Source organism: Callorhinus ursinus, unplaced genomic scaffold, assembly GCF_003265705.2.
Source record: "Callorhinus ursinus isolate GAN/ISIS: 27379988/994484 unplaced genomic scaffold, GSC_fseal_2.0 scaffold4, whole genome shotgun sequence".
Lineage (NCBI taxonomy): Eukaryota > Metazoa > Chordata > Mammalia > Carnivora > Otariidae > Callorhinus > Callorhinus ursinus.
In genome coordinates, this window is record NW_027397066.1 from 132,383,490 (window position 1) to 132,396,110 (window position 12,621).

General features: G+C 36.1%; 1 protein-coding gene across 3 annotated transcripts in view; it reads left to right on the forward strand.

The window, feature by feature from the left end:
• Positions 1 to 12,408, forward strand: part of GLRB (glycine receptor beta) — a 101,719-nt gene extending 89,311 nt beyond the window's left edge. For 2 of the 3 annotated variants that reach the window (XM_025873999.2, XM_073892415.1), the window contains one exon: positions 9,980 to 12,408. In XM_025873999.2, coding sequence (XP_025729784.1) covers positions 9,980 to 10,276 — 297 coding nt within the window. In that variant the 3' untranslated portion in view covers positions 10,277 to 12,408. Of the gene's footprint in view, positions 1 to 438; positions 521 to 9,979 lie in introns of all 3 variants that reach the window. The other variant, XM_073892414.1, reaches the window with a different exon arrangement.
• The last annotated feature ends 213 nt before the right edge of the window (positions 12,409 to 12,621 follow it).

Here is a 12,621-nt window from a genome sequence, read left to right on the forward strand (position 1 = left end):
TTCCTTCTTTCCTTCTTTCCTTCTTTCCTTCTTTCCTTCTTTCCTTCCTTCCTTCCTTCCTTCCTTCCTTCCTTCCTTCCTTCCTCCCTCCCTCCCTCCCTCCCTCCCTCCCTCCCTCCTTCTCTCTCACTCTCCTTCCTTCCCTTTTCAAGATTTTGTATTTCTTTGCTCAGGCTTTCTATTTTTCAAAGGTTTCAAACAAATTTTCATAATACCTGATTGAAACACTTTTATCATCCGTGTTTTAAAATATTTATCAGATAATTCTAATACATTTTTCACCTTGGTGTTGGTATCTACTGATAGTATTTTTTTAAAATTCATTTTGAGATCTTCTCTAGTCCTTTGTATGATGAGTGATTTCTACTGAAACCTGAACATTTTCATGTTATTTTATGAGACTCTGAATCTTGTTTAAACTTTCCTTTCTTGTTTTAGCTGGCTTGCTCTGACTGTGTCCCAGGAGAAGGAAGGGTGATGCATCAGTACTTCCAGAAGTAGAAGTCCAGATCCTCACACAGTGAGGATGGGGTCTCTTCATTATTGCAGGGTGGGATTGGGAGTTTTTAATACCCCATGTGATCTTCACTGATAACTACAGGGGGCATGCCCTTGTCACCACTTTGTGGTGATAAAAGTCTTGCCTGTCTGCTAGGCCTCCTATGACATCATCCCCAGTGTAGAAGAGGGGAAGCAGTTTGTTTCTGCTAGGTGGGGGTGAAAGACGTTTAACCATTGGAGCCACCCAGATGCCCCTTCTGCCCAGTTTTTAACTGGATTGTGTTTTTTGATATTGAGTGGTATGAGTTCTAATGTGAATGTTGGTATACTTGATTTGTCCAGAAGTCCCTTACACTATCCAGTTTTAAAATTATTTTTTCTCTTTGCTGTTCAGTTTGGGTTATTTTCACTATCCTGACTTCCATATCACTGATCCATTTTTCTGTATCATCTGATCTGCTGTTTATTCCCTCTGGTATATTTATCGTTTCTGTTATTGCAATCTTCAGCTCTGGTTGGTGCTTTCTTATATTTTCTCTCTTTGTTGAAATTCTCACTGTGTTCATTCATTCTTCTCCTGAGTTTGGTAAGCATTTTTATGACTATTACTATGAACTCTTTATCAGGTAGATTGCTTACTCCATTTCATTAAGTTCTTTTACCAAGATTTTGTCTTGTTCTTTCACTTAGAACATATTCCTCTCTCTCTTCATTTGCCTAACTGTCCGTGTTTGTTACTAAGTATTAAATAGTTGAGCTCCTTTTCCTGGTCTTGAAGGAGTGGCCTTACGTAGGTGTTGTCTTGTGGAGCCCAGAAGTGCATATCCTCCTGGTCACCAGAACCAGGTGTTCCAGGAGTATCCCCTGAGTAGGCTATGTGCACCCTACTGTTGTGGTGGGGACATGACTGTTGTGGGCATGTGGTAGGTGGGAGTGGCCCCTGGCCCAACTGGCCGGAATGCCTGGCTCTGACTGCTGCAGGTGCACGGTGGGTGGGGTTATTGTCTTGTCAGCTGCAAGGCCTGACCAAGGCACATGTTGTTTGATGCCCTTTATGGGGCATGCCCTCTGACATTAGCAGTCTAGATGGAGGATTCCAAAATGGCATTCACCAATGCCAGGATCAGCATGGCAGAACAAGATAGTAAAAATGGCTGCTTCCAGTGTCTAAGTTCCTGGGGGAAGAGAGGCTCAGCTCTCTCCTGTTCTTGCACTGGTTTCCATGTCAAGTGAGTCAGCACCTGAGCCTTTTAAGAGTGGGTTTTTCTGTTACTATGGTTCCATAGTTTTCCTGGACATATTCTTTATCAGTTTTTAGAGGTTAGGTATTCATATCTCCTGTGCAGAATCTAAGGGTTAAGTTGCATGATATGGAGCTCACATCTTTCACTCCTCAGGATAAAGCTCTATACCTTTGAGATCCCTCCTAAACATGGAGTGCTGTGCCTGGGGTGTGGTTTTATCCCTTAGCAAGACTGTATCTCTGCCTCTTCTACCCATTTTGTTGATGTTGCTTATTGCCGGGGCTCTGTTCATCCAATTTCTTGATCCCCTTCAGAGGGAATTATTCCATATGCAGTTGTAGATTTGTTATGTCCATAGGAGGGATGAGATCAGCATCTTCCTAGGCCATCTTGAATTCTCCCCAGAATCCTATTTTTTGGAATTCTTAATCTCAGGAAACAAACTGAGGGTTGCTGGAATGGTGGGGGGTGGGAGGGATGGGGTGGCTGGGTGATAGACACTGGGGAGGGTTATGTGCAATGGTGAGCGCTCTGAAGTGTGTAAGACTGATGAATCTCAGACCTGTACCTCTGAAACAAATAATACATTATATGTTTAAAAAAAAAAAGATAGTAGGAAGGGATAAATGAGGGGGGTGGAAATCGGAAGGGGAGATGAACCATGAGAGACTATAGACTCTAGGAAACAAACTGAGGGTTCTGAAGGGGAGGGGGGTAGGGGATAGGGTAGCCTGCTGATGGGTATTAAAGACGGCATGTACTGCATGGAGCACTGGGTGTTATATGCAAACAATGAATCATGGAACACTACATCAAAAACTAATGATGAGAGAGAAGGAAAGATGGTGGAGCAGTAGGGGACCCCATTTCAACTGGTCCCCGGAATTGAGCTGGATATCTACCAGACCACTCAGCACCCACGAAACCAGCCTGAGATGTAAGAAGATCTGGATCTCTACAAACAAAATATCACAGGTGGTTGGTTTTGAGGTAAGAAGCAGGGAGCCGTGATTCTGCGGGCAGATATCAGAGGATAAACAGCAGCGGGAGGGTGCCTGGCCGTGGGGATCCTACACCGCCGGTGAGCAACAGTCTCGCGTGCTGGGGAAAGGGCACAGACTCGCAGACCGTAGCTGCGGGGGATAGGACTTTAGGGCAGCCCCGGGGGCAGAAACCCAGAGTGGCGGGGTCGCGCCTGCAAATTGGGAGCGGCTGGTGGTTTTAGAAGTACAAAGGGCAGAGATGTGCCACTACCTGGAGGCAGGACTGGGGGCGCTGCAGAGGGGTGCACAACCCAGGCTGCGGCAGTTTATAGCAGCACAGACAGAAATGGAGATGGTGTGGCCTGGAGAGCTCACTGAAGAACAGACTGCGGTATCTCTGCTCTGAGGCAGAAGGTTGGAAACGGTCTCTTCTGCTCTGATTTGTGGAAGAGACATGGAAAGCCACCAGGGAAAGCCGCCAGAGAACAAAAGCCCCAAAACTGATTCCCACTGAGCCCATCCCCTGCCACAGGGGGGCAGGGCAACTCCGCCCAAATGGATTGCGTGGCAGGCCCCTCCCCCAGAAGACAGGCTGGGAAAACAAGAGGTCAGCAACCCTAAGGTCCCAAGAAAACAGGTGCATCTTGCTTGGGTTCTGGTCAATAATTTGGACTCTATACATTCCCTCAAACACCCATCAACAGAATGACTAGGAGGAGGAAATAGAAATAGACTCAGAGATTATGACTTATGCTGCAGATTTACAAATGGATGCAGATATAACCAAGATGTCAGAGATGGAATTCAGGCTAGCAATTGTGAAGACAATGGCTAGAATGGAGAAATCAATTAATGGCAACATAGAGTCTCTAAGGGCAGAAATGAAAACTGAATTGGCAGAACGTAAAAATGCTATCAGTGAGATCCAATCCAATCTAGATAATCTAACAGCTAGGGTAAGTGAGGTAGAAGCACGAATAAGCGACCTGGAAGACAATATAATAGATAAAAAGGGAAAAGAGGAGGCCAGAGAAAAACAACTCAGAATCCATGTAAATAGAATCAGAGAAATAAGTGACCCATGAAGCGTTCCAAAGTCAGAATAATTGGAATCCCGGAGGGAGTGGAGAGAGAGAGAGGACTAGAAGATGTATTTGAGCAAAAGGTAGCTGAGAACTTCCCTAATCTGGGGAATGAAACAAACATTCGCGTCCTAGAGGTAGAGAGGACCCCTCCCAAGATCAAGGAAAACAGGCCAACACCCCAGCATGTAATAGTAAAACTTGCATATCTTAGGACCAAGGAAACCATCTTAAGGGCAGTTAGGGAGAAGAGATTCCTTACGTACACAGGGAGGAACATCAGAATAATGTCAGACCTATCCACAGAGACCTGGCAAGCCAGAAAGGCCTGGCAAGACATATTCAGGGTACTAAATGAGAAGAACATGCAGCCAAGAAGACTTTATCCGGCAAGGTGTGATTTAGAATGGATGGAGAGATGCAGAGCTTCCAAGATCAGCAGAAACTGAAAGAATATGTGACCACTAAGCCGGCCCTGCAAGAAATATTAAGGGGGGTTCTATAAAAGGAGAAAGACCCCAAGAGTGATATACAACAGAAATTTACAGGGGCAATCTATAAAAACAACATCTTCACAGACAACATGAAAAAAGCTAATGATATATTGTATGGTGATTAACATAGCATAATAAAATAAAATTTAAAGAAAAAGAATCATGTTTTTTTAAATTTAGCTTTTTAGGCATTAAAATAATTGCCCAGTGAACAAAAGTTCAACATATTTAAGAACTTCTATATTTTAATTCTTATTGTGTTTGGGGTTGCTAACAGAAACACACGTGTTTGGATTCTGAAACTATTACATTTTGCTACAAAAAAGTCATAGAATGATGTTTAGGGAGTTTAAAATTGACCAGAAATTTTAATCTCCAGAAATAACTATAAATGATTCTTATTGCTTACAGGCCAAATGCAATTTCTAAAATGAACATTGTACCTATGTAATATTTGTATCCTGAGATAGACTTCAAAATGAGAATGAGTAAAAAAATAGCATCTTTAATATATACATCAAACTTAGAGCCAATGTGTAAGCTTGATAAATTCATAAGACTGTTACACATTGACATAAAAGAATATAAAAAAGAGAAATTAAAAAATTGTTGTCCTTTTAATTTAGTGGTTTTGCTGTGAAAAAATAGTTTCTGATTTCAAAATGCACTTGTTCCAGTGTACTTTGCTTTCAGAACATAAACTTTTGCAAAGTGATTTTAAAGAAATTGTTATTGAAACCCCAGTTCGGCTGCTTGCCACTCAAAAGGAAATACTCAAGAGACATGTTGGTTGGAAAAGAAAGATTGCTTTATTTAGGAGGCCGGCAACCTGGGGAGATGGCGGATTGGTGTCCAAGGACCATCTCTGAGGTTCCAGGCAAAGAAATGGGTTTTTAAAGGGGAAATTTAGGGTAGGAGATTACATACATATTGATGAAAAGGGCAGGGAAACTTATGACTATTCATGAGGAAAGATGTACCATACATATGAGGAAACATATATGTAACATAAATCCCATGTTCACTTTGGGGTGGGGACTTAACACCAGAAGGAGGCAAAATTCAGCCCCTGACATCAGGAGGTTATCTTAGGACAAGGAGAAGGGGCTATGGGCATGCTCTGAGAGCTGGCATAAACTGGAAGGGGTCTTAGTCTCATTATCTCTGTTAAGGAATGTGGGGCCTTGCTTGTTCATAGGCTGGCACCATATCAGTTGACCTTGGGTTCAGGCTTCTGCAGAAACAGCTAGTGGATCTGTTAGTAGGGTCTGAAAAGACATAATAGCTGATTAGGGAGAAACAATTCTCTAAAAAACAAGCTTTAAACTTTCTGCTAATTTCAACCTCATGAACCCTGTGGGGTATGGTTTCAAAATGATATGTCATTTGTTTTTAAACAGAATAACAATAGTTATTAATTAAAGCACAATGAAATTTAGATTAAAGGTAATTTTTGATCATGCTGATCTTTAAAATAATACTGTGTTTGTGAAGGAAAGGAATGATTTTAAAAAGTGTAAAAAATAAACATCAATCATGTGATATAGCTTTTAGCATGTTTTTATAATTTTGCCTGCATATATAAATTTGTCATCATACATACATAATTATCTAGGTTATCCCCCCCAAATTTAGTCCTTCCTCAACCATTACAGTATTTTACCTACTAATTTGTTTGTTTACTTGTATAACCCTTTTTTAAATTCAACAAAAATGTTGAGGACCTACTGTTGTTAATATCATCCTGTTCCCAATGCCCAGTATGTGCCATGTGCTATTCATAAGAAAGATGTTGTGAATAAAAGACAAAAAAGTGTCTTTGCCTTAGGATTTGAACAATTAAAAACATAAAACCTGCTGTTCATGCATGAATGAGATGTTGTTTACTATGGTAATGTTAGGTTTTTAAAAAATAAGGAATGACTTAAATTTGGTAAAATACATAGAGATTATTTCCTTCTGAACCTATTTTTATTAACTGCAGAAGATACCGTTATCCCCATGAAATCATCTGTAAGTCTTCTGCTCAGGAGATATTACATAAGGAGATTTGCTCTTAAATGTGTGACTCAAACTGAAAAAGACCATACACAAAAAAAAATCTTAAAGATTATAATTTGAAGCATTAGGAAGTTCTTATCTGCATCATTTTTTATTCTTGACAGTTTCATTATCATACTACCTCATTTTTGCTACCAGTAATTTTCAGGGGTGACAAGTTTATATGATGAAAGTAAATGAGACATATTTATATGAGGAAAAATTGAGAAATTATAAATTGGAGATTAATATAACCAAGATCACTTTTAAGAGTGTGTTATGTAGGGTTACTTTCTTATTAATAAGGAGTTTATTGAATCCCTCTTGATGTGATATTATAATTGCTTAAAATAGTATTACATTGTAAATATTTTTGTACTTTTATATACATATTTGATATGATAATTACTTGTAGAGTATTAACTAAAAAAGTTCTGTTTGTGTAAAATCTCCAATGAATGGAAAAAGGTGAGACCAGCCAACTAGTTAATGAATCATGACCTATTTAAGGAACCTGAGGACTTCTTATTTCTTATTTAGTTGTGTCACATAATAAAAAGATATTTCTATAGTAGAGGTTCTCTCCTTCTGTACACACACACAATTCTACTCTTTTCAAATAAAAGAATCTTCAAATACATTTCTAGAAGAGATTTTAATACATTAAATGATTGAAGGTTTAGTATAACTAAATTGAAGCTCTTTGGAGCGCTTTTCTATGTTATTATTTTAACATGGAAGAAATTCTTCTTTTACTGACATGTGTACTATATTTAAATAATCTCTCTGAATAAATATAACATCCTGTGTCTACATTTTGAATAAACTGTGTAGATGAAATTCTAAAATTGTTAAAATGGCTAGCAGAATCTAAGAATATGTTTTGTAAATAAAACAGATTAGGAAATTTGAAGTATTTATGTGTGACTTAGGTTATAGTATCATATAAATTTGATTATTTGTTTAGTTATTTATAGATACTAAAACTATACCTAGAGCTGTGTATAAGATTTAAAGCAAATGCATTTCTATAGTAAATATGTATGGCTTTCTTTGTGAAAAAGTAAAAAAATGATAAGAAACATGCTTCTTAAGTCTATTGGCAGAAGCTAGAATACCCCTTTGTTTGATAAGTGGATTCTAAAGCACAGTTAGTAAATAAAACTTTTGGAGTAGAGAATTCTAAAGGGAGAAAGCAAGATGGGATATCCATAGAGCCCTAGATTTTGAAGATTGTTCTGAGAGTCTGAGGATAAGGCAAAAATTTGATATGTAGAGTCTGTTCTCAACCTCTGTTCCAATCAAGGTAGCAATTTTACTCTTCACAAAAGTTCACTGATACATCCTGAGACTTACTCCTCAAATACCACTGGAAAGTTAGAGCTTAAATGTGGTGTTCTTTCTGGTACACTTATAAGGAAGGTGTGTGAGAGTGAATGTGAGTCTGTGTCTGCATGTGCATGGTGGTGGGGTTTAAATGACAGACTGCTTGCTGAAAATGGCCTTTTAAAATTTCAAATTGGGGAATTTGAATGGAAGGTGTAAAAGTAAATTTTATATATATATATAATATATTTTCTATTATATATAATCATAATTCACATTTACATAATATTTATGTATATATTCATATATGTCTAACATTCATATATAGATATTCATAATTTTATATATATATATGATTTCCCAAAGTCATATTTAAATAATTTAGATTTTAGTTGCTACCTTTGTTCTCATGCCACTGACCAGTCCCTATTTTTTGCCAGATATTTTCTTAGACACAGTGCACAAGTTGATATGGACTAGACCCTGGACCTCTGGTTGCTCAATCAAAAATAACTACCTCATTAAGACATAGTCTTTTAAAGTCAGTTGACTTCTCACAATTGGTAAATTGTAACTGCACATTAGGAAAGGGGAGGGGGAATCCTCTTTCTTAAGGTTGGCCTCTGTTAGCTAAACAAAGTTCCATCAAAGCATCTAAATATGTTAAAATATTGGTGTTTCACATCTTTTTTTTCCTTAGTATGAAACACTAAGAAAGGTAAAATTCCCCCCAAAAAACATATAATAAATAAATAAATAGGTAAAATTCCAGCCCCACAATTCCCATTCCTACTTATCAATAGTTTGTGTATTTTTGTTTAGTTATATTTATATATTTATAATATGTATATATATTTATATAAATATATTTTTAATAATTCTTACTCAGTAGGATTGTACAATATCTATGTGGTATAAAGTATATCTGAATAAAGCCAACACTTATATACCAGCTTAAAAAATAACATTACCAGTACATGTTCATAATTGAAAAAAAATGGAAATAATCTACATGTATAATGATGGGATATACACAAACACATTTTAGCTTGTTTTTTTTTTTTTCACTCAGTATATCTTAATTTTATGTGCTGTCCACCTCTAAACACTGCCATCTGGCTCTTGCCCAGAAGATATGACTCAGTGTTTGTCCAGATAAAGGATAGGGTCCTGCAACCTGAAATACTGCTGGGAAATAATTTGTTGTGTTAAGAAGATGTGTTACTTCTTAACATTAAGCATGAGTTTTACCCAGCCATAATCTGGTAAAAAGTAAATAGAATCTATATAACTGGTCATTGTATTATACTAATAAGGCAAAACCTAGAGTAGCTATAGTATACTGACAGTATATAATGACAGGTTTCCTTTTTCAGTAAAAGCAATAAATATCAATAATGGAGATTCCAAAAGCAGATCACAGAACTCAGGATTAGGAACAGTAGGAAATTAAGCAGTAGAGTCAAGAGTTTACCCTTTTGTGGCCTTTTGTAATATCAGCACTATCTTAAGACATTGGGGTTGGCATCTATTTTTTTTTTTTTCTGAGAGCATTTCTGATTGCTGGAGAGAGTTCAATGTGAAATAATTATTTTGTATATTATAGGGAATGTATTTAAATTTAATAGTTCAGAGATTATCAACTGAATAATCTCTGTGACATATGATCTGGATGAACTATACACAATTTCTTTGGATTCTCTGAGTGTGGTTGGCTAATCCACTTTAGTCAACAAATTAGGAACGAATGCCTTTCATCAGTAGATCTTTGATTCATAATCACTGTGACCATCTTTTAGTTCCTATTTGTGAATGCAGTTTAGAGACAGAATCTGTATCATTGAAGAGATAAATGCCTCAGTCATTTATAAACCGCCATCTTTGGAAATAGAATCCATGGGGAAGTCAAAGGTTAGAAGTACCAGAAGATTTCTGTAATCTATGTATTGTGGTAATATGGCCTGTGTCAGTGTTAAATATTAGATTGTAATTTATTGGTATTTCAACTGAGAACTCTCACAGGCCTGGGAGTACCTAAGATAACTGTTGATTTGCACTTTGAGTCTCTTGACATAAAGTAACCTATCAAAAGTTTATTCCATGACATAAGCCTTGTTATATGGGCAACATTTCCGAGCCCTAAATGTTCAGGTAATCTGATGGCCTAATCAGTTACTGTTGATTCTTTTTGTCAAACAGAGATAATAGTCAACTGATTAAACCATCAGATTTTTAACATATCCTTTTAAAGAGATGTTTTATGAATAGAAAATTGCTTAATGTACTCTGTCCTTAACTTTTATTCTCAGGTTGGAGAGACGAGATGCAAAAAGGTTTGCACTTCCAAGTCTGACCTGAGGTCTAATGACTTCAGCATTGTTGGAAGCTTACCAAGAGATTTTGAATTATCCAATTATGACTGCTATGGAAAACCTATTGAAGTCAACAATGGGCTTGGGAAATCTCAGGCAAAGAACAACAAGAAGCCGCCCCCTGCCAAACCTGTTATTCCAACAGCAGCAAAGCGAATTGATCTTTATGCAAGAGCATTGTTTCCTTTCTGCTTCTTGTTCTTCAATGTTATATATTGGTCTATATATTTATGATAGATCTTTTTCATTTGTGTTAAATAAAATGCCAATTCATTGTGACCGGCCTCATTCATAAATGCCAATCTGAAAATTTTTGCATTTTCATAGCAATATATTGCATTTTGGATGCCATTTGATTGTAATAAAAATGTGGCACCTTACTTTTGAATGGCAGCATGATCTTGTTACTTCTGTGCTCTACTAATGATGTATATATGTATAGCAAACACATTGCTTTGATAAGCATACCACATAAAATAAAATCCAAACAATTCTCTTCAGTTAGTGTAAATTACAGATACTTCAGATGATTCTGATAATAAAATGATGTGCACGCTGGATCCTGTTATGATCACCATTCTAATGTATGTAGTATTTCAGATTTCCTTCCTTGTAACTTTCAGAGAAAGCCATCTTATTCTTGTACATTTTTAGATGGTATTATCACAGATTAAGCAAAATTATATTACATATTGTTTAAACTTTGTAAGTAGAAAGATATCAACTATAATTATGTGGGCTCTGTGCAGAAATAAAGTTCAAAAAATTACTAATTTGTAAAATCAGCTCATTTTAAAGTGTGCCTGTTTTGTCAAAATGCCAACTTATGAAACACAGTAAGCATTTTTGAAACAAAGGGAAATCTAGATTTACATAAATTCATACTGAATTCTGACTTCTGATAAAAATAAAAATAAAGGATAGATACATTGATTAAATATTTCTGACAAAAGAAATTCTATTTAATCCACCTTAAAGCCTAAATATATTTTCATGGATTTCATTTTGTTGATACAGAATATATAAAATCATTGTGCCTTAAAGAGTCATAAATACTTTAAATTGGACTATAATAATGGATATGTGATTTCACATAATTTTTAGGTAACAAAGAGGAAAATACCCTATTCCTGGAAGTAACTTGAGTTTGGGGGAAAAAAAATCATTGGAAAATTTTAACTTCTTTATTAAAATGCTTACATATTTTTAAGTAAAATTAAATTTTTTTCTGAATTCATTTCTTTTTTTATTGGAATACTTTTTGGATTTGCTATAAAACATTTAAAGATTAAGTATGTAATATCTTTGTTTAAGTTAGGTCTCATTGCTAGTTGTATTTTCTTTCTTGCTAAAAGTCTAGACTCCTTAGATTTATTTACTTTGATCTTGTTTGAACCTGAAATAAGCACTTTCTGGTCTATAAGTCTCCCATTTCCTAGTGATATCAATCCAGTGTACCTTTTTATTTCTCCATAGCTGAAATTGGAATTATCCATAATTCATATAACAACAAACATAAGACCAAGTAAGTATATTTACATTATTTGGAGAGTTTTGTTGCAGCTGAGAGTTTATATGGTCAATTCAATGATAAAATGTGTTTAAATATTGTTTATGCAAATTGCTATATGTAATTCAATGCTATTTTATTAAAGACTTTAACTTTTTTAAAGATTTTCACTGATTACCAAATTTTTAAAAAATAAAATGTAATCTAATCCTCTGTAGTCCTTCAGCACCCCCTAGTTGCAAAAATTTAGCCATCTGAATAGTTTTAAAATGCCACAAGTAACCCCACCAATGGACTTGAATATCCTGTGAGGACCCAGGGCAGTAACATTTTAATGGAACTGTGATAGGAAAAAATGCCTTGAGTAGGACTTAAACCATTTACAATTTTTACTTATAAAAATTATATTTGCTTATAATATGTTTTCTGTGTTCTTGCAAATTTCATTCATATTCAAGAGTTTGATTTAGATACAGAGTTTTAAGTGGGAAATGTACCAAATGGAAGACAGGTTTCATTATGCAAGAATTTATTGAAAAAAATGTGAATGAATTCCTGTGATATAAATTTATCGCCTCTTAAGATCAATTTTAATACACAGCTATAAATATGTAGCTGTTCCAGGACTAAATGTGTTATAGAACTTCAAATGGAACATTAGACCGTGCTCATAACAAAGAAGTACAACCCGTGTCCACTTACAGTTGTTTTATAATTGTTACCTCAAGGATTTAGTCGTGTCACCCCAGGGTAGTTCTGGTCTGTGTCTCTAAATATTATATCTTTCTGGGAGACTTGCAGTATATCTACCTGGATATAGTATCTCAGATTCAGTGTCTCCAAAATAAAAATTATCTTCTCCTCACAAATTAGTAGGTTTTCTTATTCTCTGTTCTTGTTAAAGACGTCACTATTGTAGTCAGCCATATTAAATCTTCCTTCCTTCTCTCACTTTACACCCTTTCAAAAGGCGTAGAGATTTTCCCTCTTACCCCTACCACCCCCTCCTCTCCATTTCTGCTGACACAACTCTAATTCAGTTGCTCTTTCCCATTCTTTTTCAGACTGC